Here is a 26,564-nt window from a genome sequence, read left to right as displayed (position 1 = left end):
TGTGTGCTCTTTTCACATATTCACTTTTAGTTGAATGGCACATGCAACTCAAACAGAGTAATACCCAGAATAGAAAACTATAATGGAGTGTTCCTTTATCTAACTAAAACTATGTTTAAATGTGTAGTGTTATTTGCTGAACATTACAAGGGGCTGGTTTAATTGGCCTGTATTCCAAAAGGCATCAATTGGAAATATACATTCATGTTATAAGATGCAATCTGAAACACAACTAGAAGTCGTATTTGCAAAGTCTTACTGTCAGTGTAGGTAGATGATTGTGAAATGCTCTTGCAAGTCCTTCGAGATGTAACTGATGGGAATGCAGCTTAGCAATGCTGGCCTCTTCTGTATTGGGGAAAACACTGCAATTGTCCTGTTTTAACCTAGATGAAGTATTTACTTATTACATGTCCCTAACTTTACAGAGAGTGCTTTCTGCAGAAAAGTAGAAGTGAAATCACAAAACAACTTTGATGAAACAAACAGCAATTCACAGCATTCCAGTGGTAAGTTTTAACATTCATAGTAGCAAAACTAGTGTGACTTTCTTTTCTTTTTGATGCTGGATTTGAAACTTATGATAATTGTATTGTTTTTTTTATTCAATTGATAAATACAACATCATCTACTACTTTTACACAATCAAATTGTTCCAGATCTAAAACAACTATTTAGTGTATTATGAATTTCCAATCACAAGTCAGCTAGGTATGGGGTTTCACATGCCTTTATAGAGCTGTGGATGCAGTTGCCTAGCAAGATGCCATTGACCCTATTGAAACAAGCATTTACAATGCAATGGTCTCGGCAATATTAAAGGTAGAGCTATTGGCATTGCTCATGACATTTTTTTTGGGGTGTTTTTTTTTAAAAATCATAAATAAATGGCATTGTCATTTACATTGCCAATAGCGTAATCGTTAAATAAATGGCCTTGTCATTCGGGTGGTTATGCGCTATATAAATGGAATTTTCAATTCAATTCAATTCAATTTACAATGCCAATAGCTTAATCGCTCGCAAATGCATGACCTATTGCATTTTACACCCACACAGAGCCACACACGCAAAGCCACCCACACACACAGAGTCACCCACACAATCTGCACTCTGAATCTGCACTCTGCACTCTGAATCTGCACTCTGCACTCTGAATCTGCACTCTGAATCTGCACTCTGAATCTGCACTCTGAATCTGCCTCTGCAGTCTGAATCTGCCTCTGCAGTCTGAATCTGCACTCTGAATCTTCTTTGTTACTAAAGTCAACAACGTATAGATGAGTTTAGAAAATACTGGTTATATTTAAACAAACACATCCCAATAAGTGCGCACGTCGCAGTTTATGAAATTAGAATTTCAATATTCAGTCAAATAAATGCACCAACCTCCATAAGGCGCTATGTGGAGCCATGTTTTCTGGTCTCTAGTAAACAAAGGCATTGTGTTGTGGTCCAACCCTCGGCTTATATCGATTATTTTATAATTTACCTATTTTTTTATAATGTTACACTCCCGACCTCCATACGGTGCTGTATTAAAAGCCATGTTTTTGGGTTCAGACGAGACGCTCCGGCTCTGGTGTGAAATTATAATTATGAATATTCAGTAATGTCAATTTTCGGTAAAATATAAGCACACCAATCTCGTAAGGCGCTTTAAAAGTATGTGTTTGCTCCTGTATACACACGCATCAGACAGTTACAAAGGGGCTGATGGGTATTCTAGGAGTAGGTTATCCTTGTCTTTTGGAATCCCATTACTCAGCCATTCTGGATTGCCACTCCTCATTAAATAGCCACGCTGCATCCACAGCACACCACTAACCGGCCATTCTGTACCTCTCAACTCTCCATTAAATGACCAGCCTGTGTCAACCACATCAACCGGTCATTCGGAATGCACTGTACACCATTACAATCCCCTTACCTCCTCTTCTGTGCACCCCATTCTGCAATGCCTTACCCAGCATCTAGTTCACCTGCCCTTACACCTCACCCTGCAGCCCTTCGGTTGTCCATCTGTAATGCACCCCTTCCAGCACCTCATGAGGTGCAGGCCTTTCTGCCCGTAACCTGGAAGCCTGCCCCTTTGCGTGAGTCTTCTTAGCCGGAAGTCCCTCTGATTGCTTCAGTGCCTTTAGTGGGAATTCTGTCCTGCCAATCTCTTGAGGTCCATCAGTTGGATGCCAGCCTCCCTGATTGCCACTAAAATATCGAGCCTCTCGCGGTAGGCGGGCGGGAACGGGCGCCGAGGCAGCGGTAGGGTGGCGGGAACGGGGCCTGGGAGACACAGAGAGCGAGGCAGCGGTAGGGGGGCGGGAACGGGAGCCGAGGCAGCGGTAGGGGGGCGGGAACGGGGCCGGGGAGACACAGAGCGAGGCAGCGGTAGGGGGGCGGGAACGGGAGCCGAGGCAGCGGTAAAAAGCAAAAAAAAAAGCAAGCACTCACCTGGACTTCTTCCGGGTGCCTTCAATGCCGGACCAGATTCGGGGGCGTTCCCGAGAACCGGCTTTCGGCTGACGTAGCCAAAAGCCAAAAAATCTCGGGAACGCCCCCGAATCTGGTCCGGGATTGACGGACAGAGCCAACTCCCAATGGTTAGCCTCCATTTATGGAGCTAGCCAATGGGAGGAGGGGGCTGTTACCCGACTCCACACACAGATCATAAGATTTTTCCTAGCGCATGCGTACTTCGTACGCATGCATTTGCTAGGCAAAACCTAAAAAGAGAGAAGGACGGGATAAAGAGTAAATAGAGGTGGGGGGGGGGGGAGTCTGTGAAATGGAAGTCCATTGCTCAGGGTGAGACAGGAAAGAACGAAACAAAGGGAGAACAGGGCCAGGAGGAAGAGAGGGGGATTTGGAAAGAGACAAAAGACTTTAAGAAATAGGAGAAAGAGAGAGGTGAAGAGAACGAAGGTGAAACAGGGTGATGAAAGATGACTTTTCAAAATTAGGGGGAACCGGCATAAAGGAGGAAAGAGGAAGGTAAAGGTAGATATTAGGTACACTTAAACAGAGGAAGTAAACTAGAAAAAAGGAAGGGGGAAGCAGCAGAAAGGAAAGCCAGACTACAATTAGAGATATCATGTAAAGAATAAAAAGAGATGGGAGAATCGTGGTAAATGGTGTAACAGATAAGAAGTTAGTGAAAGGGAGAGTCACTGTAAAGGTGAGAGAGCAACTAGGCGAAATAAAGAGAGGAACATTACAAAATGAGAGCGAGAATGGGACAAACAGAAAGGGAGAGCCAGATTAAACATGGGCTAGAACAGGGACTGGAGAAAGGGAGGAAAAGTGGGAGAGGAAGAGAAAGGAGGACCAACAGAGTAAAACATGGTGCATGAAGCGGGAGATGAAAATGGAAAACTGTGGAGTGAGAACAAATGGAGAGAGCAACAGAAAAAAGAGGGGACTGAGGAGAACGAGTTAAAATAGGGCCACTGAGAAGGCAAGCAGAGGGGGAATGGGAGAGATGAAAGGAGAGGATTTGAGTAAAAGGGATAGAAGAATATGGGAGTAATAATAGAATAAAGGGGGAGAAAAGGGGTAATAGACAGGGAGAAAAAGAGGGCGAGGAAAAAAGAGGGAGAGAGATTGGAGAGTGGTCGAGAAAGGAAGCAAGAGAAAGGTGGAGAGGGGAGAATCAAATAGCAAGAGCTGAAGTCTAAGAGCGAAAGCTGCCCGCTTCAGGTCTGCTCCAATCTCAGCTCCGCACTTGGGCTTAAACGACGCAATTTATTTGTGGCGAATCCCTTAAGCTCCGAATGTTTAAATCGTTAATATGACTAATCTCCGCATATTAACTGTGATTGTCTAATTCAAATGAGACGATGAACACGACCTTGTATGCCCTCAGAACGGCTCCTTAATATTACAGGCAGACATTGAGCCAGAGTTCTAATCCTGACTTTCTACACTTGGTAAAAACGTGTGATCCTGGGCAAATGACTCAATGTCCGTGTTCTCAGCTCCATCTTTTCACAAACGCTGCGAGACTGCACGCCACAACTAAGTGCTGAGTACAAGTTCATGGGGGCTAATATAGAGAGGCATGTGCTCTCCTGAGCAGGACAAACAGTGGGTTTGGGGGAGGATGTGCGTAATATAATGGCCGATTTTGGAACTGGTGAACCGGGTTCTAGTCGCGGCATCAGTTTAACATCCCCGATTCTGGACAAATCACTTAATCTCGACGTGCCTAGAAAAAACCTGAACATGTCCGTGTGTAATGTAAACCGGTGCTCATGTAAAGCGCTCCAATGACAGGGTTCGTGTCAGATCTGCGCTATAAATAAACTGCAACAACACTCCGTTCGGTGCTCTTTGACCGCGGTACTGCACTGGACGCACTGTATAGTAGTTTTGTATTTATCTAGTCCCTCGTAGCCCGTTATGAGGTGCTGATTGCTGAATCGCATTTTTCTCACGTGCAGCACCTACACTGGGCAGGAATGCCCGGTTGGCAAAGTATTATATTTGGTTCCAGCTTTAGTGGGCACTGTTTTGGATGTCATGTTGAGGGTGCTTTCATCGTATCTCGGGGCATAGCGCCTAGCACAGTAAGAGAGGGCGATGCGAGAGGCGCGCAAATTAGAATTGTAATTAGTTGACGGATAGTTTTCAATGCAGATCCTAGGTTATGTTTCATTGACTCTAGTATGTATGCTGCACTGCAGGCAGCCATTAAGGGAGCCCCCCCTAGCCCAGTAAAGACAGCCAGTGTGGGATTCCCGGAGTCCTCCCCCCACCCCCGCCTCTATTTTTTATTTATAACGCTGGGCAACTTCCGTTCAAGTCGAGTCAGATCACGAAATGGATGCCTTCAGACTACACGGAGAGCTCCGCATTATCATTCTGGTCTGTTTAGCGCCGAATGTTGGGCACTCGGTTCATTTCCAAGGGCTCCTTACGTTTAAAGCTTGAGGAACCCATGAGGCACACAACGACTCAACGGGTTTGCCCAGGATCACACGCATAGAGACAGGGGCGTTACTTAGCCGGGATTCGGGTATACAGGTCAGGGCGTTATTTACCAGGCTTGGCTTGACTTGGTTTCCCCGTGCTCAGACTGGACTCCGGTAGTGACCACCCAGCGAAAGTCACGGGGTCTGGGATAGAATGGATTTATACTCGCTGCAGGGAAAACACACGGATGAAAAGCTCGCGTGTTTTAAGGCGACTCTGTACCCATAGTACTGATGTGGCTCGGGTGCTCTCACTCCAAGCGGGCTCCGCCTGCTCACTGAATTAAAGCATCTTCCCCAGAAACCTGTGTTTGACACGGGTTCAAATTCCGGGGTCCGCTCAGCCTTTCCACTGTTGCTAAAAGGAGTACCGTTGAGCTGGGTCACTTTAAACACCTGTAATTTAGAGTCAAGATGCCACAAGGATTGGGGCTTTACAAATGCACATCATAGGCTAATTCCGTGATAATACTAGAATCCCCTTTTTCCGCTGCACCCCACACAAACATGTGATCCTGCGCAAATAATCCCTCTGCTTTTACTAATCTGGTGTTGTAAACGCCCATGCCGGTTATTCGGGCCAGAGTACTTTAAAATGATGAGTGGTCAGGTTGGTGACATAAGGTGTCAATTTGCACGTTGGCACTGTATAGCGAGTATATAAATGTATGATCTTGTGACGTATGCCTGCGTTGGAATCAGAGTGCACTGACTCTTTGAAACTGACCCACTTGCACGGAGGTTTGCGCTAAAACATGCGTGAGTGCTGCACGCCCCGAAGCCCCGAGCGCCGCCTGCTTTTCTCCCGGAAAAGCGTCTTTTATTTATAGCAAGTAATCTGTACTGCTCACTTGCTGAACGTTAAACTAGAAACAGGAAGCGCAAGTACCACCCCCCCCCGGGGCAAACGGGGAGGAGAACGGGGCCTTCGCGAGCGGGCTCTCGAAGGTGCAGCGCCTGCCTGGGGTTTTAATTGCTTTTCCTGGTTTTCTACATCACTTACTTACTACTACCTTTATATTTCTTCTTCCCGCGCGGATTTACTTTGTTTGCCCTTGCATGTAGCAAAGGGCCAATTTAATATTCTCTTTTAGTCTAACCCCCTACAGCCCCCGTTGTCACACTTCTGCGTGCCTCAGCATGACGTCTCTCTCTTCCTCAGCATAGAGGATACGTTCTACTCTGACGCGGTAGGGGGGCGGGAACGGGAGCCGAGGCAGCGGTAGGGGGGCGGGAACGGGAGCCGAGGCAGCGGTAGGGGGGCGGGAACGGGGCCGGGGAGACACAGAGAGCGAGGCAGCGGTAGGGTGGGCAATCCTCCCCATACGGCATCCTGGGGACCGACAGCAGCGTGAGCTAAGAAACCGCATGACAGATCCATGTGCTGGTGCTGCACTGAAAGCAAAAAAAAGCCCGCTCCCAAAAAAAAACAAGGAAGCTGCGCGCTGAGCGCTGCAGAATTGTGAACGCGCCCGGCCATCTGGATTCACTAACGGGCCACCCTGACAGCTCCTAAATATAATTTATGTACTTCTTTGCGCGAGCACGAACGAAATATGCCCAAAATGGCGGAACAAAACTACATTTACCCTATCACTTAAAGCCTATTAAAACGAAAACACAAGGAAGACGAATCACTGACCAGATGACAGAAAACGCTAAGGAATGTGTGGAATTCCTCTCACCAAGGCCCTAGGAGATACTTCTTTTTTTTCTCCTTTAACATTAGTTCTCGAAACTCCTCCCAGTTTCACTGGGGAGGAGTCCGAGCCCTAAAAACAATAGTTAGAATTTCTGATTCATCAGCCCCACTCCCTCATCCAGTAGCTCTCCTCTACCTCCCTCAACTTGACTAACACCTGCCAACCTCCATTGCATATTTTTTTTTTTTTGCATTTATACTCTGTATCTGCATATTTATGCATGCTAAAGGATAGTGATTGTTGCATTCTGACTAACATTTTCTTTGCCCATTGATTTTTATTAAGATAGTGTTTTGGGACCCACCACACAGGAAGAATTACACGGCGGTCCAGACAAGAAAATCTTTAGTACCCTCCTGTTATAAACCCCTTTATTAAGAGGCATGATTATGTGATCGAATACAGTTTTTGCCACCCTCTCTTTAAAGTCACCTGCATTTACTGATGATATTTCTTCCATGAAACATCAGAGTATTGAAAGCTGGTCAGTGTAGCTAGAACACAACACAAGGAGAGTCTATGGTGAACACCTGATCTAACCAACTACATATGGCTACCTAGAGTACTGCAAAGCACATCTGAAAGAGACACGTTAGTGATAGATTCCTTACCTTAGAATATCCCCAGGCGTCAGACTGGATCCGGATTTTTTTTGCGTAGCAGTACCCTTGCGCGTCGGTATGCGTCGTTTGCGGCTCCGTCGTGGGCGCCGTGATGACGTCGCCAGAGTACTTAGACGCTGCCTCCGCGTGCTGATGTCAGTGGTACCTTAGTCAATTTTTGACAAACTTTTTACGATCCTTTTTGATCATCTTTCGAGTCTTCGAACTGGTGCCGGTAGGGATGCCAGGTTTTAAACCCTGTGAGAACTGCGACTGACTAATGTCGGTCACCGACCCTCACCGCCGGTGTCTCCACTGTCTCGGCGTCGACCACGACAACAAGACGCTGGGCGCCGCTCTCAACGCCGTTTGGAGGATTTTACTTCAATGAACCGGCCCATCGTTTGACACACCTGAATTTCAGGAGATGGGTGATGAGGAGTATTGGGAGGGGTCTGAGGACCCTCTGACACTTGAGTGTCAGTCCCAGGAGGACTGGACAGGTGGACTTGGGGATGTCAGTGGTCTGGACACCTCGCCAAACACTGGTTTTGTCTCACCTCCTACCGTGGCTATGGAGGAGGGGGCAACCTACAGTGTGGTGTTGACGCGGGCGGCCAAGGCCTTGGGCCTTGAGCTCCCCGTCGCAGCCGTGAGGACTAACCTCCTCACTGAGGTCCTTAAACCTCAGTCAAGCTCGGCTGAGCCTCTGCTGCCGTTTAATGAGGCCTTAACTGATGTTCTTTTGGGCACTCGGTCCAGGCCCTCTACAGGCTCGCCTGTAGATAGGAACGTGGCCAGACGCCACCGCCCGGCCCCGGGCGACCCTTGTTTCCTGTCCACCCACCCCACCCCCGAGACCCTGGTTATCCAGGCTTCAAATTCCCAGACCGCATTCCCGTCGGCTCCGCCTGACAGGGAATCCAAGAGGTATGAGCAATACGGCAAAAGGGTATTCTCCTCCCTAAGTCTGGGACTGCGGTCTTCCAACACCGCCTGCCTCTTGGCCCGCTACACCCACTCTCTGTGGGATACGGTCGCGGACGTGCTGCCAGATTGCCCGTTGGAGGTACGGGCTAAACTCGACCGGCCCTTGTGGAGAGCCGAAATGCAGCGCGGTGTGGGCTGGATACCACCGATTCACTGGGCAGAGCGATGGCAAAGACGGTGGCGATTCGTCGCCACGCCTGGTTGTGGTCCGCCAACTTCTCGGCCGATGTCCAGAATACACTCATGGACATGCCTTTGATGCCCGTCGCCTTTTTGGCGACAAGGCAGACCATGCGCTTGAGCGCTTTAAGGACTCCAGGGCTACGGCCAGGTCTTGGGCCTCTCGGCCCCGCGCCAGCAAACAGGTGCCTTTCGCTCCTTTTGTGGCCAAGGAAGGGGCGCCCCCACACGTGCTGCCAGCCACGCACCGCAGACTAACATCCAACGCGGTGGCGGCCGTGGAAACCGCCGTGGAGGCGGTCGGAGACAGCGGCGAGGCCAGTCCACACCCTCCCCCGCAGCATCCGCCTCAAAACCCTCCTAGTCCGTGCTTTCAGGCCCATGTGACGCCAGTGGGGGGCAGTGTTCGCCATCACCTCCTCCACTGGCACACTGTCACATCAGACAGGTGGGTGCTGCAAATCGTCCGAAGGGGCTACTCCCTCCCCTTCGAGGCGACCCCTCCAGCCATGCCACCGCAATACCACTGCGTATCGGGGGATCATTTGCGACTTCTGCAGGAGGAAGTTACGGCCCTCTTGGCCAAGGGGGCCATCAAGCGCGTTCCTGGGCCAGAAGTAGGGTGTGGTTGCTACTCCCACTACTTTCTGGTACCCAAGAAGGTCAAAGGGGGCCTATGCCTTATCTTGGACCTACGGCTCCGGAAGGAGAAGTTCAAAATGCTGACACTGGCTCAGGTTTTAGCTGCCCTGGACCCAGGAGACTGGATGGGAGTGTTGGACTTGCAGGACGCTTATTTCCACATCCCCGTCCTGCCGGCCCACCGGCGCTACCTGCGGTTCACGGTCGGCCACAAGCACTTTCAGTTTACCGTGCTCCCCTTCGGCCTTACCAGCACCCCACGGGTGTTCACAAAGGTGATGGCGGTGGTCGCAGCTCATCTGCTCAGGTTAGGGGTTTCAGTCTTCCCCTACCTCGACGACTGGTTGTTGAAGGCGGCCTCGCCCCAGACAGTCGTCAGCCACCTCCAGACGACGGCAGACCTCCTGCACCAGCTGGGGTTCTCCATCAATGTGCCGAAGTCACACCTATGCCCCTCTCAGAAGCTCCTCTGCATCGGAGCGGTTCTCACCTCGGCGCAGTTTCGGGTTTATCCACCCGAACAGCGGGTCCGGGATATTCAGGCTCTGATTCCACTCTTTCAGCCTTTGTCCCGGATCTCGGTCAGGTTGACGCTGCGGCTTCTGGGGCTGATGGCCTCCTGCATCCTTCTGGTCCATCACGCCCGGTGGCGGATGCGGGCTCTGCAGTGGGACCTGAAGTTTCAGTGGGCCCAGCATCAGGGCAACCTCTCCGAGCATGTCCTGATCTCGGAGGGCACTGCGAGACAGCTGCAGTGGTGGCTCACGGACCGTGATTGGGTCAGCGGCAGATCCCTCTCCCTTCCCCAACCGGAGCACGTGGTTGTGACGGACGCGTCCCTCCAGGGCTGGGGAGGCCACATGGGAGAGGCGGAGATCAGAGGCCTCTGGTCTCCGGCGGAGTCCCGTCTCCATCAATCAATCAATCAAAGACATTTATATAGCGCACTACTTACCCGTGGGGTCTCAAGGCGCTTGGGGGGGGGGGGGGGTGCCGTTACTGCTCGAACAGCCAGGTCTTGAGCTTCTTCCTGAAGGAGAGGTGGTCTTGGGTCAGGCGCAGGTCGGGAGGGAGGGAGTTCCAGGTCTTGGCGGCCAGGTAGGAGAAGGACCTTCCTCCTGTTGTCGCTCTTCGGATGCGGGGGACGGCGGCGAGGGCGTGGCTGGCTGATCGGAGGTGGCGTTTGGGAGCGTAGAAGTTGATTCGGCTGTTGAGGTAGCTCGGGCCTTGATCGTGAAGGGCTTTTTGTGCGTGGGTGAGGAGGCGGAAGGTGATTCTTTTGTTGACGGGGAGCCAATGCAGGTCTCTCAGATGTCCGGAGATGTGGCTGTTTCGTGGGATGTCAGGATGAGTCTGGCTGAGGCGTTCTGGATCCGCTGGAGTCTCTTCTGGAGCTTGGCGGTGGTACCGGCGTAGAGGGCGTTGCCGTAGTCCAGTCGGCTGGTGACGAGGGCCTGGGTGACGGTTTTCCTGGTCTCGGTGGGGATCCACCAGAAGATCTTCCGAAGCATGCGTAGGATGTTGAAGCACGACGAGGAGACGGCGTTGACTTGTCTGGTCATGGAGAGGGAGGAGTCCAGGATGAAGCCCAGGTTGCGTGCGTGGTCCATCAGTTTGGGTGCGGAGCCTAGGGCGGGGGGCCACCAGGCGTCGTCCCAGGCGGAGGGTGAGGAGCCCAGGATGAGGACCTCCGTCTTGTCTGAGTTCAGTTTCAGTCATCCACTCGGCTACATCTTTCATCCCTTCGTGCAGATTGGCTCTGGCGGCGGCGGGGTCGTTGGTCAGGGAAAGGATCAGCTGGGTGTCGTAGGAGATTATGTTGAGGTTGTGTTGGCGTGCGATGGCCGCGAGGGGGCTCATGTAGACGTTGAAGAGGGTGGGGCTCAGCGAGGATCCTTGAGGGACGCCGCAGATGACTTCGGTGGCCTCTGACTTGTACGGTGGAAGGCGGACTCTCTGTGTTCTTCCGTCGAGGAAGGAGATGATCCACTCCAGTGCTTTCTCCTGGATTCCGACGTTGCTGAGGCGCTGCACTAGGGTGCGGTGGCAGACAGTGTCGAAAGCCGCGGAGAGGTCTAGGAGGATGAGGGCCGCTGTCTCTCCGTTGTCCATCAGGGCTCGGATGTCGTCGGTGGCAGCGATGAGGGCGGTCTCGGTGCTGTGGTTGGCTCGGAAGCCAGACTGTGAAAGGTCGACGGATCCATTCGTCTCGAGGAAGGCGGCCAGCTGTTTGTTGGCGGTCTTCTCGATGACTTTGGCTGGAAACGGGAGGAGCGAGATGGGGCGGTAATTCTTGAGTTCGGTGGGGTCCGCTGTGGGTTTCTTGAGAAGAGCGCTGAGTTCGGCGTGCTTCCAGCTCTCAGGGAAGGTGGCGGTGTCGAAGGAGGTGTTGATAATGTCCCGCAGGTGGGGTGCGATGACAGCGTCGGCCATGTTGAAGACGTGGTGAGGGCAGGGGTCGGTCGGAGATCCGGGGTGGACAGAGTTCATCATGCGGACGGTGTCTTCGGTGCTGATCGGAGTCCAGGCGCTGAGGGTGGTGGTGGGCGGCGTTGCTGCGGTCGTGGCGTTTGTCGGTTGAATGCTGAAGCTGTTGTGTATGTCCGCGATCTTGTTGTGGAAGTAGGAGGCGAGGGAGTTGCAGAGGTCTTGCGATGGGGTGATGTCGTTGTTTCCGACGTTGGGGTTGGAGAGCTCTTTCACGATGTTGAAGAGTTCCTTGCAGTTGTGTGCGTTGTTGTCCAGCCGGTCCTTGAATGCAGTTTTCTTGGTGGCGCGGATCAGTTGGTGGTGCTTCCGGGAGGCGAGCTTGAGGGTGGTCATGTTGTCCGGTGTTGGTTCTCTTCTCCAGACTTTCTCGAGGGCTCGGCAGTTCTTCTTGGAGCTCTTGAGTTCGTCGGTGAACCATGGGGCTTTCTTGCTGCCGGGTCTGCTGGGCGGGGTCCTCAGAGGGGCGAGTTCGTCCGCGCAGTTGTTGATCCACTTCGAGAGGTTGTCGGCGGCCTGGCTAGGGTTCGCTGATCTGGCAGGCGGGTGCTGGCTCAGGGAGGCGGCGAGCTGGTCGGCTGTGATCTTGTTCCAGCTTCTTCGGGCAACCCGTTGCTGGTGGTGGTGGATCGTCGTTCTTTTGAAGGTGAAGTGGACGCAGCTGTGGTCCGTCCAGTGGAGTCCAGTGGCGTGGCTGAAGGCGATGTCTTTGCTGGATGAGAAGACGGCGTCGAGTGTGTGTCCGGCGAGGTGGGTGGCGGTGGACACCAGCTGCTTGAGTCCAAGGTTGGCGAGGTTGTCTAGCAGGGTGGTGGTGTTGCGGTCGTTGTTGTTCTCCAGGTGGAAGTTGAGGTCCCCCAGGAGGATGTAGTCAGCGGAGGGGAGGGCATGCGGGCTGACGAAGTCGGCGATGTCCTCGCTGAATTGTGTGCGTGGTCCCGGGGGTCGGTAGATCAGGGTGCCTCTGAGGGTGGTCTTGGGGTCGGTGTGGATCTGGAAGTGCAGGTGTTCGGCGGTCGTTAGGGAGTTGTCGGTGCTGGTCGTGATGCGGATGGTGTTCCTGTGGATGATGGCGATGCCTCCACCCATCTGGTTGGCGTTGCGGTCCCTCCGGGTGATCTTGTAGCCCTCTGGGATGGCGATGGCGATGTCGGGCGCTGAAGAGGCGTTCATCCAGGTCTCCGTGAGGAAGGCAACGTCAGGGGCTGTGGTGTCGAGGAGGTTCCAGAGTTCGATGGCGTGTCTGTGGACGGAGCGGGTGTTCAGCAGGATGCACTTTAGGTGGTTGCTGCTGGTGTTCGGCTTGGCAGGTGCTGGTGCAGGGCAGGTCCGGATGCAGGTGAACTTGCAGGCGTGGCAGCTGAAGGGTCCGTGGGTGCGTTTCGGAGTGGCTCGGTAGCATCCTGGGATTCGGCCGGTGTTGAGTGCGATGAGGGTGGCGGCGGTGTACGTCAGGCGGGTGGGCCGGGGTCCTCGAGGGCCAGGGGTCCTGGCACTGGGCGCGGTCCAGGCGCAGACGGGCGCAGACGGGCTTACCTTTGGCGCGCCTTCGGCGCACAATCGGCGCGCCCGCTGCGCGTTCGCACGGTCGCCATATATGGCGAAGTGCGCGGGGGGGCGGAGCAGCTGGGAGGCGGGAGCGGGGAGGGTACAGAAGAGAAAAGGGGCGGGGTTATCGGCAGTGGCAGGAAGCGGGGAGCGGGGAGGGAAGACGAAGGGCAGCTTACAAACCGGAAAACAGGCACTACAGGAAGGAAAAATACAAAACAATTACAACAATACCAACAACAGGGGCACAGGGCGAGAAGCGGCGCCCAGGAGCCTGCAGGTCAGGCGAGCACGGACCACGCCGCTCGAAGGCAGGGGGTGTGGTCACGCGGCGGCAGCCGAGGCAGACAGGCGGGGAGGCACACGCAGCAGCTGGTGGCCGTGCGGCGCGGGGGTGTCCCAAAGCTAGGACACACTCACCTGCGTCCATATCAACCTTTTGGAGCTGCGGGCGATTCGTGTCACGATCACGGTGAGGTAAGGGGGTATGCAGGTGAGATTAGAGTAGAGCACTACATCACCCAGAACTCCTATCTCTGGGTCTGTCTTCACTTTCCATCCTTACCTGACCGTTTCCTTTATAGGCTCCTCCTCTCCTTCTAGCCGGTGCTTGTCACCTGTAATCCACGGTGAAGTCAGCTCGGCTTAAGTCTGCTGTGGCGGGAGCCGCGACCAAAAGCCAGTCTTCTTGGTAAAAAACTTCTATCGGGTCGGAATCGCGCTGGGGCGCATTCGCGACCTTTGAACTGTATTGCAGCATCGGGGATCCGCGCTTGTCAGATAAGTAAAGGTTCCTTGCCTTTATTCCAATGGTTCCTGTTACATTTCATTATTCATTCAGTGCAGGACTGTATTAGATCTTGTTTTTCTTTTTCTTTATTTTTTCTATTTTTGTGCCTTTCTTTCCTTGGATACAAGTGGCAATATATTAAGTGAGTGTCACTTACATATATATATATATATATATATATATAGTATTGATATACGCAGGGGCACAAGGGGGGAAATCTCATGTGTGTTTATTGTGTTTTGTCTTTAAAGGTCCCAGACACAGACACTAGAGTGAAGTCTACCAAAACTTCGACCCAAGCTGTAGATGGTTTCTGGCTGCCACATTGTTATGGTTTATTTCTCCCTTTTTTCCCTTCCCCTGTCTGGGTCCCATCTGATGAGTGTGTGGTGACGTATTCACAGGTGGTACCGCTAAGGAGGAAGGGAGAAACTAGCATTGTCATCGCTTCTGCTGTATCCGGCTTTGTAAGGTTAGTTAACCAATCTCTGTTTGTGACAGAGTGACAAGCCCACGGAATCTACAGCCCGAGCGATGGACACTAACACTGTATTAACTTCAGTGTAGAAACATTGACCGCATTAAGAATGGAAGTAGAAACTTTTAGGGGAGAAAGCCAACAAATGAGAGATGAGATGGGAACACTGAGACGTGGGGTAGCAGGGGTAGTTAGGTCAGGCACTACCAGCTCAAGAGGGGCCAGTTATATAAGAGATTACACCTTGCCTCCCCCTACCCAACAGAGTTCCACTACACAACAGGCGGGGATAGGTCCCTCTACTATTCAGGTCATTCAACCTGTACAGTTACCACTAGCCCCTCCCGAGAGATTCCTAGGAGATCCTAAGAAGTTTAGTAAGTTTTTGGGACAATGTAAACTGCACTTCATGTGCAAACCCACTGTCTTTCATGACGATCAAGCCAAAACGGCTTTCATGATGTCCTATTTAGGAGACAATGCTGCTAGCTGGTCCTTCCCTCTTATTGAGAGGAATGACCCAGTGTTATCTAATTTCGCAACCTTTTGTGATGAAATGCGGAAGCTATTCGATCAAAGGCGCATGTGCTCTCATTGGACAAAGAACTCATTACCCTCAAACAGGGGTCGCAAGACCTGCTGACTTACATCACGAACTTTAATTGTCTTGTTATTGAAACTGATTGGCCGGCAGAGAAAAGAATTTCCTTGTATTATCAGGGCTTAAGAGGAGAGCTGAAGGACGTCCTTGCCCAGGTGGTACACATGCCCACTACATGTGAGGAGTTCTTTGATCTGACAGTGCAATTGGACCACAGGCGATTATAGCGCAAGGGCGATAAACATAGGTATGAAGCAAGATATCCCTTCACCAGACCTAAGGGGTCTACAGAAGGAGCCTCTTCCAATGATAGCGTCAAAACCAGGCAGATAGGAGGCGTGCGTGGGCCTTTGAGTTCTGAAGAGAGGAACAGTAGATGCAGCCAAAAGCTGTGTATGTATTGCGGAAAGGCAGGACATGTTATCAAGGATTGTAAGTCCAAAACCAAGAATACATACAAAGACAACAAAAGTGCCAACACGATTCCTGCGGTGAATTACCCCTCAAGTGAGTCGGGAAACGACCATGCTCAGACAAGATAGAGACCCCTTGTTTGAGCCTTTCTGAGGACGAAGAGGTCTTTCATGCTGTAGCCAACACCATACAACGTTCCGTGCCTCATATGAACGTGTGCGTCACGCTTGAGTGGCCAGGAGTTCAACCCGTGATGGTGCATGCACTGTTGGATTCCAGGGCTACAGGAAATTTTATTTACCAACAATACGCTCAGAGATTGGAAGTACAGTGCATACTTAAGGAGAACCCAGAGCCTGTGAAGGCGGTTGACGGCTCCGAGTTAACATCAGGTCCCGTGTTTTTCCATACTTGAATACTCATCATGCAAGTTGGACGACATCATTATGAGCATATAAGTTTTGACCTCATAGATGCTCCACAGTTTAAGCTGATATTGGGTATGCCATGGCTAACACAACACGACCCGAACGTCCAGTGGACCGCGCGTACAGTGACCCTCAAATCTGATTATTGCTCAGAACATTGTACTTGGGAGACAATGCAAGTATCTTTGGAGGAGGAGAAACCTGCGGCTTGTTTAGCCAGTGGAGGAAGAGAGCTGAACGTCTGTCTGATTACTACCTTACCGGAGGCTTACACACTATACCAGGAGGTGTTTAGTGAGCAAGAGGCTAACAAGCTACCTCCCCATAGGGATTATGATTGTGTCATCGAGCTGGAACCTGGTGCAAATATTCCCTGCAGCCGGATATATGCCCTCACAGAGGCTGAGACTACTTACTTACAACAGTATTTGAGAAAGCACTTGGAGTTGGGTTTTATCTGTCCATCTACTTCCCCAGCCTCGTCGCCTCTCTTCTTTATCCCTAAACGGGAAGGGGGATTGAGGGCGTGTATTGGCTATAGAGCCATCAATAGGGTCACAAAGAAGAACTGATACCCCCTACCTCTTATCCCGGTGCTTTTGGACCAGTTGAAGGATGCCCATGTATATACCAAACTCGACCTTCGCGGAGCATACCATTTGGTGAGAGTTCGGCGGGGGGATGAGTGGAAGACCGCTTTTCGCACAAAATTTTATGGATGAGGTACTAAGAGGTCTGTTGGACGTTTCATGTATCGTGTACATCGACGATATTTTAATATACTCGGCCACACAGGAAGAACATGTCCAGCATGTAGAGGAGGTGTTGGAACGCTTGAAGAAACACGCTCTGTACGCCAAACTTGAGAAATGTTTATTTCAACATGACAGAAGTGGAGTTCTTGGGCTACGTTATCGGGCCAAATGGCCTGTATATGGATAAAAAGAAAATACAAGCCATTATCGAGTGGAAATCACAATCGTGTGTGAAGGCGTTGCAGACTTGTTTGGGCTTTGCGAGTTTCTACAGACGTTTCATCAGGAAATTCTCCCGGATCATACAACCTTTGACACATTTACTGAAGAAGGGAGCGGTGTTTAAGTGGTCTGAGTCTGCAGAACAGGCTTTTCGTACCTTAAAGAATTGCTTCATTACAGCACCTATCCTTAGGCATCCTGAAGCCAGTCAACCTTTCGTGATGGAACCGGATGCCTCTTACTATGCCATTGGAGGTATTCTTTCACAGAGACACCCAGATACTGGACAGTTGCATCCTGTCGCTTTTTTTTCTCGGAAACTAACAGCCTGCGAGGTCAACTACAGTATCACTGACAAAGAATTGCTGGCTATAAAGAGGGTCTGCGAGGAATAGAGACATCACCTACTGGGGGCCAGACACACAGTGGAGATTTACACGGACCATCGCAATCTACTGTTTCTAAAAAGTGCAAAAGCTCTAACTCCCAGGCAGCTACGATGGTCTCTGTTCTTTTTGGACTTTGATTTTGTAATCAAATACCGACCGGGGCCACAAAACGGTAAAGCAGACGCTCTTTCTAGGCCAATGCCATTACCCTTGACTACCTCCTCTATGATTGAAGAACCACCTAACATCCTCTCGAAGACCACCTTCCCGACAAATATCATGGCTATAACAAGTTCAACGGATTTCGTGCAACTGGTGAAGGAAAAAACAGATACTGTGGATGTAAAGGCTTGGATTGTAAAAGACCCATTATTGCGATCTATGAAGGACAACATACTGTTTCATGGCAGACAGCTATATTTACCCGATGGTGTTCTACAAACGCAAGCCCTACAATGGACCCATGATACAACATTGAGTGGACATATGGGTAAAGCAAAGACATTTCAGGCAATATCCAGATATTTTTGGTGGGAATCAATGCGCAGGGACACAGACGACTATGTTGCGAAATGTACTATCTGCTCACAGGCCAAAACCCAACATCAAAGAAGCAGTGGCCTCCTGCTACCTATACCAATACCTCCCACCCCGTGGCACACAGTGTCTATGGACTTCATTGTTGAAATGCCTCTCAGTTTCGGTAACAACACTATACTAGTGGTCGTTGACCACTTGACCAAAATGAGTCACTTTATATCCGTGACTAAACTGCCTTCATCCAGTGAATTGGCTACGGTGTTTTTGCAACATATTGTGAGGTTGCACGGTATTCCATCTATCCTCATCACAGATAGGGGGTCCCAGTTCACCTCTAGATTTTGGAAGGCTTTGTGTGACATAATGAAGATTGATGCCTGTCTGTCAACAAGCTACCATCCTCAGACAGATGGTAAAACAGAGAGGCTCAATCAAACGCTCGAACAGTATTTGAGGTGTTTCACTTTGGAACAGGACGATGAATGGAGGACATTGTTGTGGACAGCAGAGTTCGCATACAACAGTGCAACCCATTCCTCATTAGGATGTTCCCCTTTTTTCTGCCTATTGGGATATAATCCCAACCTGCTACCGTTTGAACAACCTGGGCTATCCAATCACCCCACCATTCAGGAACATCACATACATCTCAGAGCAGTACTCACAAAGGCCAAAGTACACTTGGAGGAAGCTAGACACAGGGATAAACTGTATGCCGATAAGAAGCGAACCCCTTTGCCAGTATACAACATTGGGGATAAGGTGTGGTTGAGCACTAAACATCTAAAATGTAAGGGTAACACAAGAGTTCGAGGCATGTGGGCTGCTGAATTCATATCTATAGCATAGATCGCCGCCTAGTGTTGGGTCCGGATGATATCACATTGTTGTCCTGGAAGAGTCTTCGAAGTATCACGAGATAGGTGGCTCCTCCCCTGGACTACAGTGCGCATGGGCATCGACTCCATCCCCAGATTGTTTTTTTCCGCCATTGGGTTCGGATGCATATTTGATCACTCAAGTTCGGATTCGATAAAAACTTTCTTTTCGGCCCAAAGGCCTTTCCTATATCGTCGGTATTGTCTTGCGTTCGGTGCCCAGCTCTGTTCCGGCTCAGTTCCCGAGTCGGACATCCAGAGGAGTCGCGTGGCTCTTCGGTGCTCGAGGCCCGGTCAACGCAACAAGCCTTATTCGACGACACATCATGGAACGGAGCCCGTTCAAGAGGTGCCCCGTGTGCAACTCCAAGTATCCCCACATCGACGTCCACCCGGTGTGCAACAAGTGCCTGTCACCGGATCACGATGAAGCCAACTGTATGGCTTGTTCTCGTTTTCGCTCCAAGAAGACGATTCGACTTCGGCGCGTGGCGCGCCAGGAGGCCCAGCAGACGGCACCTGACCCGGTGAACATTTTCGATACCGAGGGAGAAGAAGCAGACGAGCAGGAAGTTCGAGAGCCGATTTCCAATCCAGCGGCAGAGATCGACTCCAACTACGACGCAGACGTAGAAATGCTCGATACAGAAGACGTCGTCGACGAGGTAGGAGACGACGATGAGGCCTATGGGGCCACGGAAGATAGCTCAGTCGAAGAGCTATGCCCCGTTCGGACAATAACTAAGGCTCAGGTCGAGGGATCGCCACATGGCCTTACCCAAGATCTTGCACCTAGATCCACGGTCTCGCCTCCGGGCCCGGCTACGGACACTTCTACGGAGCCGCCATTAGTCAAATCGAAACCGAAAGAGAAAGCTTCGGTCTCAACAGACACTTCTACGGAGCCGCCATTGGTCAAATCGAAACCGAAAGTGAAAGCTTCGGTCTCGACAAAACCGAAAGTGATAGAGGCGCCGTCGAAGCAGAAAGCACCTGTCGCCTTGGTCGGCTCCACGTCTTCGGACCTGACGGTGCAGACGAAGCCAAATAAGGTTGTCGAACCAGTGAAGTCGCTCAAGGGCGTCGAGACGAAGACTGGGGCACCGAAAGCGCTTGTCAAGGCCGCCGACCCGAAGCCGCCGACGCCGAAGGCCGTCGACACAGACAAAGGACTCGGAGCTCCAACAGCTGTCGATCCTCCATGTCGGCCGGACAAGGCCAAAAGTACTGCTACCCTCAAGTCCGCACATAGTAGTGGCTCGAGAGCACCTGTTGGCTCGACGACACCGTCCGCATCCTTCACAAAGCAGGTGTCGGACTCGTTGCAGCGCATTAAGGACAAGGCTTCCGCGGTCGATCCGAAGGATACTTCCACCCCGAAGCCTGCCGCCAAACCGCAAAAGTCGTCAGCACCGATTCAGTTCACGCTGCCGCCAAAAGTGGCACCGAAGGCGTTCGCGCCCAGGAAGGTCGTCGAGGCGTCCATGAAGGTATCCACGGGGCCGAAGCCTACCCCTGCAGTTGTAGGCACAAAGCATTGACAACCCCTACTGGAGGAGCAGTCGGAACAATTTATCGACGCCGACACCAGTAAACTTTCAATCTACAAGCGAAAGATCACACCGGCACAGCCTATGGAGTCCTACAGAATTCCTTTAAAGAAGAAAAAGGATTCCACAGATTGCCCAGTTCTTGTTGAACTGATTAATCCACGTGCTCAGGACACTGCTCCACTCTCGCCCACTTACTCGGATGTGGAGGCTGGGGAAGGTGACTATGATGAATACAACTACCCTGCCGACACTGATCCTGAAGATCAGCATGACACATGGGCAGATGCTGCGGACCCAGGGGATCCACAAACTGCCCCGGACACTCAAGTGTATACTGTCAAAACCTCTCCTACTGAGGATTCTGCGGCAATTAATGCGCTTATTGAGAGGGCAGCCAAGAATCATGACGTCCAGCTTCATGCTAACCCTATTGAAGTAGACTTTCTGTTTGACACCTTTTCCACCTCTGAAAAGACCGTAAAGACTCTGCCAATGCTGAAGGGTGTCTTAAAACATGCTGCAGACATTTTTAAAGAACCCACACGTGCCAGGGTTATAAACCCCAGAATTGAAAAAAGTACAAGCCGGCACCTGGCGACCCTACCTACATCAAGGGCCAGTTGCCGTTGGACTCTCTAGTTGTTTCTAATGCCCGGAAGAGGGCAAATTCACAAACTACTGGTGATGCTCCGCCCCCTGACAAGGAATCTAAGGTGCTAGAAGCATCAGGGAAGAGGGTGGCGGCTCAAGCGGCCAATATCTGGCGCATTTCTAACACGCAGGCACTCTTGGCCAGATATGACAGGGCACATTATGATACACTTGAAACCCTGTTACGACACTTGCCAGACGACTATAAGGAGGCAGAAGAGATGCTCATTCAGGAAGGGAATCTCATCTCCAATGCTTCTATTAAGTGTGCACTGGACGCAGCGGACACCGCGGCCAGGGCCATCAACACAAGTGTAATGTTGCGGCGTCAGGCCTGGCTCAGAATCTCCGGGTTCAAGCCGGAGATACAAACCACCATCCTAAATCAGCCTGTAAACCCTGATCACTTATTTGGACCTGAGGTGGACACCACCCTGGAAAAAATCAAAAAAGACACCGAGACTGCAAAGTCTATGGGGGCTCTCCAGTCCCAGCAGTTCAGGGGTAGTACTTTTCGTCGCTCAAGCAATAGAGGTGTATCCAGAGGCCAGATGTCCCAGCAAACACAGTACACTAAAAGTGGTGCACAAACCGAGGTGGCTATCGCGGAAACAGCGCCAAGGGCAGAGGTCGTGGAAACAACAACTCCCGATCCTCCACCGCCAACAAACAGTGACACCTTGTCACTGCCCCCCGACCATACAACACCGGTCGGGGGGAGACTCCAACAGTTCCTGCCAGTCTGGAAATCCATCACCACAGACAGGTGGGTCAGAAAGCTTATCCAGTACGGTTATTGTCTGGAGTTAACATCCACTCCACCCAACATCCCCCCAAAACACCGTCCTATGTCCACAGAGCATTTGCACTTATTGCAGCAAGAGGTGCTCGTCATGCTGCAAAAAGGGGCAATCGAGCTCGTACCACTGGAAAAAAAAGAGGCTCGGGAGTGTACTCCCTGTACTTCTTGATCCCAAAGAAAGACGGGTCCCTCCGACCCATACTGGACCTCAGGCCCCTAAACCAGTACATTCTCTCAGAACACTTTCATATGCTCACGCTGCAGCAGGTTCTTCCGTTGCTCAATCAGGGGGACTTCCTCGCAACATTAGATCTGAAAGATGCATATTTTCACATTCCACTACATCCGTCACACAGAAAATACCTCAGATTCACCATTCAGAATCAGCATTACCAATTCAAAGTCCTCCCTTTTGGAGTGACCACAGCGCCCAGGGTGTTCACGAAGTGCCTGGCGACAGTGGCTGCGCACCTCAGGAGGCAAAAAGTTCACGTCTACCCTTATCTAGACGACTGGCTTGTCCAAGCAAAGTCGGCCCAGCAGTGCGCTGCCAACATGTCCCACACCATTCACCTTCTTCACGATCTGGGATTCTCACTAAATTATCCAAAGTCACACCTTCAGCCAGCCCATGTGCGGCAGTATCTGGGTGCGATGATAGATACTCTGGCAGCCACGGCGCAGCCGAATTCTGTGAGGATCAACAGCATTCAATTGCTAATACAAACCTTCAAACCGCAACACTCGCTCCCAGCACGAGTGTTCATGCAGTTGTTAGGCATGATGGCCTCCTGCATCTTCATTGTCCCGCACACGAGACTACATATGCGTCCGCTTCAAGAGTGCTTGGCACGTCAGTGGAATCAGGCTCACTGACAGTTAAAAGACCTAGTGTTGGTGACCGGTCGTGCATACAACTCTCTGCATTGGTGGAATCCACACAACCTTTGCAAGGGCCGACCGTTCCAGGAGCCTGTTCCACAGATCATCCTAACGACGGACGCTTCTCTACAGGGTTGGGGAGCTCATGTGCTCCACTACACAGTGCAGGGATTATGGACGACGCAGCAAAGGTAGATGCACATCAACCACCTAGAGCTGATGGCAATCTTCATGGCAATGAAGGCATTCAGGGTACATCTGTGCAACAAAGTCGTGTTGATCCGGACGGACAACATGACAGCCATGTACTACATTCAGAAGCAAGGAGGTACACACTCTCCACAGTTGTCTCATCTGGCTCAGAGCATGTGGAAGTGGGCCATTCAGAGGAACATCTTCCTCATGGCGGAACACCTCCCAGGCAAGGACAATCAAATGGCGGATCTGCTCAGCAGGTACAGCCACCGAATGCATGAGTGGGAGATACATCCATCAGTACTCGACCCGTACTTCCAGCAGTGGGGTCATCCAGAGATAGACCTGTTCGCCACAAGGGAAAACGCCAAATGCCAAAGCTTTGCCGCCAGGTTCCCGCACCCACAGTCGCAGGGCAATGCGATATGGATGAACTGGTAGGCAAATTTGCGTACGCTTTTCCCCCAGCACCTCTAATACCGCTGGTGGCACGAAAGCTAAAGCAAGACTCGATAACGCTCATCCTGGTTGCTCCAACGTGGGCACGCCAACCATGGTACACCACGTTTCTAGAACTTTCCGTGGTACCGCATCAAAGGCTACACCTCACACCCAACCTTTTGACACAGAGCCATGGCGTCATTCAGCACCCAGATCCGCAACAGCTCAACCTGGCGATCTGGCTCCTGAGGTCTTAGAGTTTGGCTACCTCAACTTGCCTCCTGACTGCATGGATATCATACGGGAGGCAAGAAAGCCCACCACCAGAGCATGCTACGCAGCAAAATGGAGGCAGTTTGTAATTTATTGCGTAGACCGCAACATTGACCCGCTTGACGCGTCCACACGCAACATCGTTTGTTATCTGTTACATCTTTACAAATAAAATCTGGCATATGCTTCCATTCGAATACATTTATCCGCCATAGCGGCTTATCTCCAAAACAGGCAGCATCTCTCCCTTTTCAGAGTGCCTGCCATTAAAGCTTTTCTAGAGGGGCTCAAACGAGTCATTCCTCCCAGGACCCCACCTGCTCCTGAATGTAATCTTAATGTGGTCTTCACCCAACTGATGGTTCCACCTTTTGAGCCTCTACATTCTTGCGAGATTCAGTTCTTAACATGGAAAGTGGCTTTCCTGATAGCCATTACGTCACTGCGACGTGTTAGTGAGCTCCAGGCGCTCACTGTACAGGAGCCATTCATACAAATTCACTCCAACCGGGTGGTGTTGCGCACTAACCCTAAATTTCTTCCAAAGGTGGTTTCACAGTTCCATGTCAATCAGACTATTGAACTGCCTGTGTTCTTCCAAAATCCTGAGTCAGTGGCAGAAAGAATGCTGCACACTCTTGACGTCAAAAGGGCTTTGATGTACTACATTGATAGGACCAAAGATTTTAGGAAGACGAAACAACTCTTTGTTGCCTTTTCCGCACAACACAAGGGCAACCCCATTTCCAAGGCAGGTATAGCCAGGTGGATCGTTAAGTGTATTCAAATTTGCTATCACAAGGCTAAGCGCACTTTAACGATCCCCCCAAGAGCCCACTCCACCCGCAAGTTGGGGGCCTCCATGGCTTTCCTTGGAAATATCCCTTTAGAAGACATTTGTAGAGCAGCCACATGGTCTACCCCACACACATTTACAAAACACTACTGTGTAGATGTGCACTCCAAGCAGCTGTAGGGCAGGCTGTTCTAAAAACACTTTTTCAAACGTCTGCAGCTGGCACAGACGGCCGCCGCTAATGGAGGGACTGCTGTATATTCTATGCTATAGATATGAATTCAGCAGCCCACATGCCTCGAACTGAATATGCTACTTACCAGTATGCATCTGTTCTTGGCATGTAGGGCTGCTGACATTCATATCGCCCACCCTCCTCCCCGGCGCCTGTAGCGGCTGCAGAATTTACACTTACTCTTAGCATGGTCATCGCTCACACTGTTACACTCCATCTTCGCCACAATGGCTAAAAACAATCTGGGGATGGAGTCGATGCCCATGCGCACTGTAGTCCAGGGGAGGAGCCACCTATCTCGTGATACTTCGAAGACTCTTCCAGGACAACAATGTGCAATCATCCGGGCCCAACACTAGGTGGCGATCTATGCTATTGATATGAATGTCAGCAGCCCTACATGCCAAGAACAGATGCATACTGGTAAGTAGCATATTCATTACAACCTAAATACGTGGGACCCTATCCCATTACCGGGGGGGATCAACCCAGTGGCCATGAGACTGAAACTCCCGAACACTTGGCGCATACACCCGGTGTTCCATGTGTCCCTGTTAAAACCGTATATCCATGGAACCAGGATGTCTGTGCCTCCTAAACCGGTAGAAGTGGAGGGGGAGGATGAGTACGAGGTACGGGCGGTGCTTGATTCCAAATGCATGCGGGGCCGTGTGTTCTACTTGATTGATTGGAAGGGGTATGGTCCCGAGGACCGTTCGTGGGAGCCGAGATGTAATCTTCATAGTCCTGGACTCCTGCGGCGGTTTCATGCGTCATTTCCTTGTAAGCCTGGTGGTCCGCCCAGACGTCGGACGTAGGGAGGGGGTTCTGTCACGATCACAGCGAGGTAAGGGGGTATGCAGGTGAGATTAGAGTAGAGCACTACATTACCCAGAACACCTATCTCTGGGTCTGTCTTCACTTTCCATCCTTACCTGACCGTTTCCTTTATAGGCTCCTCCTCTCCTTCTAGCCGGTGCTTGTCACCTGTAATCCACGGTGAAGTCAGCTCGGCTTAAGTCTGCTGTGTTGGGAGCCGCGACCAAAATCCAGTCTTCTTGGTAAAAAACTTCTATCGGGTCGGAATCGCGCTGGGGCGCATTCGCGACCTTTGAACTGTATTGCAGCATCGGGGATCCGCGCTGTGAGAACTCGCACTTTCACCCGGCTGCATTTGCCTGGAGCCGCGGGTGTTTTCCACGGAGTCCTAATTCTCGGAAAAGCTTCTCTTCTCTGTTCGTGAACACGCTGGGGCGCATTCGCGACCTTCGATCTTCATAGCAGCGTCGGGTATCCGCGCTGCTAGCAAACATACGTTTTCTTTTTCCCTCGGAGAAGAAGGGAAAATGTTCGGCCTGGTGAATCAGAAGAGAATCACATGATAAAACCCTCTCAGTACTATCCGCTGGTGAAGGAACAAGAGGCAACGAACAGGTATTTAGGCATTTTTAGTTGTTTTGAAGATTTCTGTGAGAGCGGAGCTGTTGAGAGGCTCGGATTTCGCTTAACTTCAGGAGCAAGTCGGGACATGTGGATTCCCAGGACATCAGTATTCACCATCATTCGGAAATCCAAACGGCCATTGTTAGATAAGTAAAGGTTCCTTGCCTTTATTCCAATGGTTCCTGTTACATTTCATTATTCATTCAGTGCAGGACTGTATTAGATCTTGCTTTTCTTTTTCTTTATTTTTTTCTATTTTTGTGCCTTTCTTTCCTTGGATACAAGTGGCAATATATTAAGTGAGTGTCACTTACATATATAGATAGTATTGATATACGCTGGGGCACAAGGGGGGAAATCTCATGTGTGTTTATTGTGTTTTGTCTTTAAAGGTCCCAGACACAGACACTAGAGTGAAGTCTATCAAAACTTCGACCCAAGCTGTAGATGGTTTCTGGCTGCCACATTGTTATGGTTTATTTTTCCCTTACCCTGTCGGGGTCCCATCTGATGAGTGTGTGGTGACGTATTCACAGGTGGTACCGCTAAGGAGGAAGGGAGAAACTAGCAACGTCATCGCTTCTGCTGTATCCGGCTTTGTAAGGTTAGTTAACCAATCTCTGTTTGTGACAATTCGTCTAGCACTGAAGGCATTCCTCCCCTCTGTCCGGGGGAG

General features: G+C 51.0%; 1 protein-coding gene across 10 annotated transcripts in view; it reads left to right on the top strand.

The window, feature by feature from the left end:
* The window catches only part of LOC144754418 (zinc finger protein 618-like), a 1,175,017-nt gene that overhangs the window by 799,329 nt on the left and 349,124 nt on the right, over positions 1-26,564 (top strand). For all 10 annotated transcript variants that reach the window (XM_078642172.1, XM_078642166.1, XM_078642168.1 and 7 more), the window contains one exon: positions 429-509. In XM_078642172.1, the coding sequence (XP_078498298.1) occupies positions 429-509 (81 nt within the window). The remainder of the gene's footprint in view (positions 1-428; positions 510-26,564) is intronic.

This window comes from Lissotriton helveticus, chromosome 5_1, assembly GCF_964261635.1.
Source record: "Lissotriton helveticus chromosome 5_1, aLisHel1.1, whole genome shotgun sequence".
NCBI classification, from domain to species: Eukaryota; Metazoa; Chordata; class Amphibia; order Caudata; family Salamandridae; genus Lissotriton; species Lissotriton helveticus.
The sequence above is the reverse complement of the archived record's forward strand: the minus strand, read 5'-3'. Positions and strand labels throughout refer to the sequence as shown.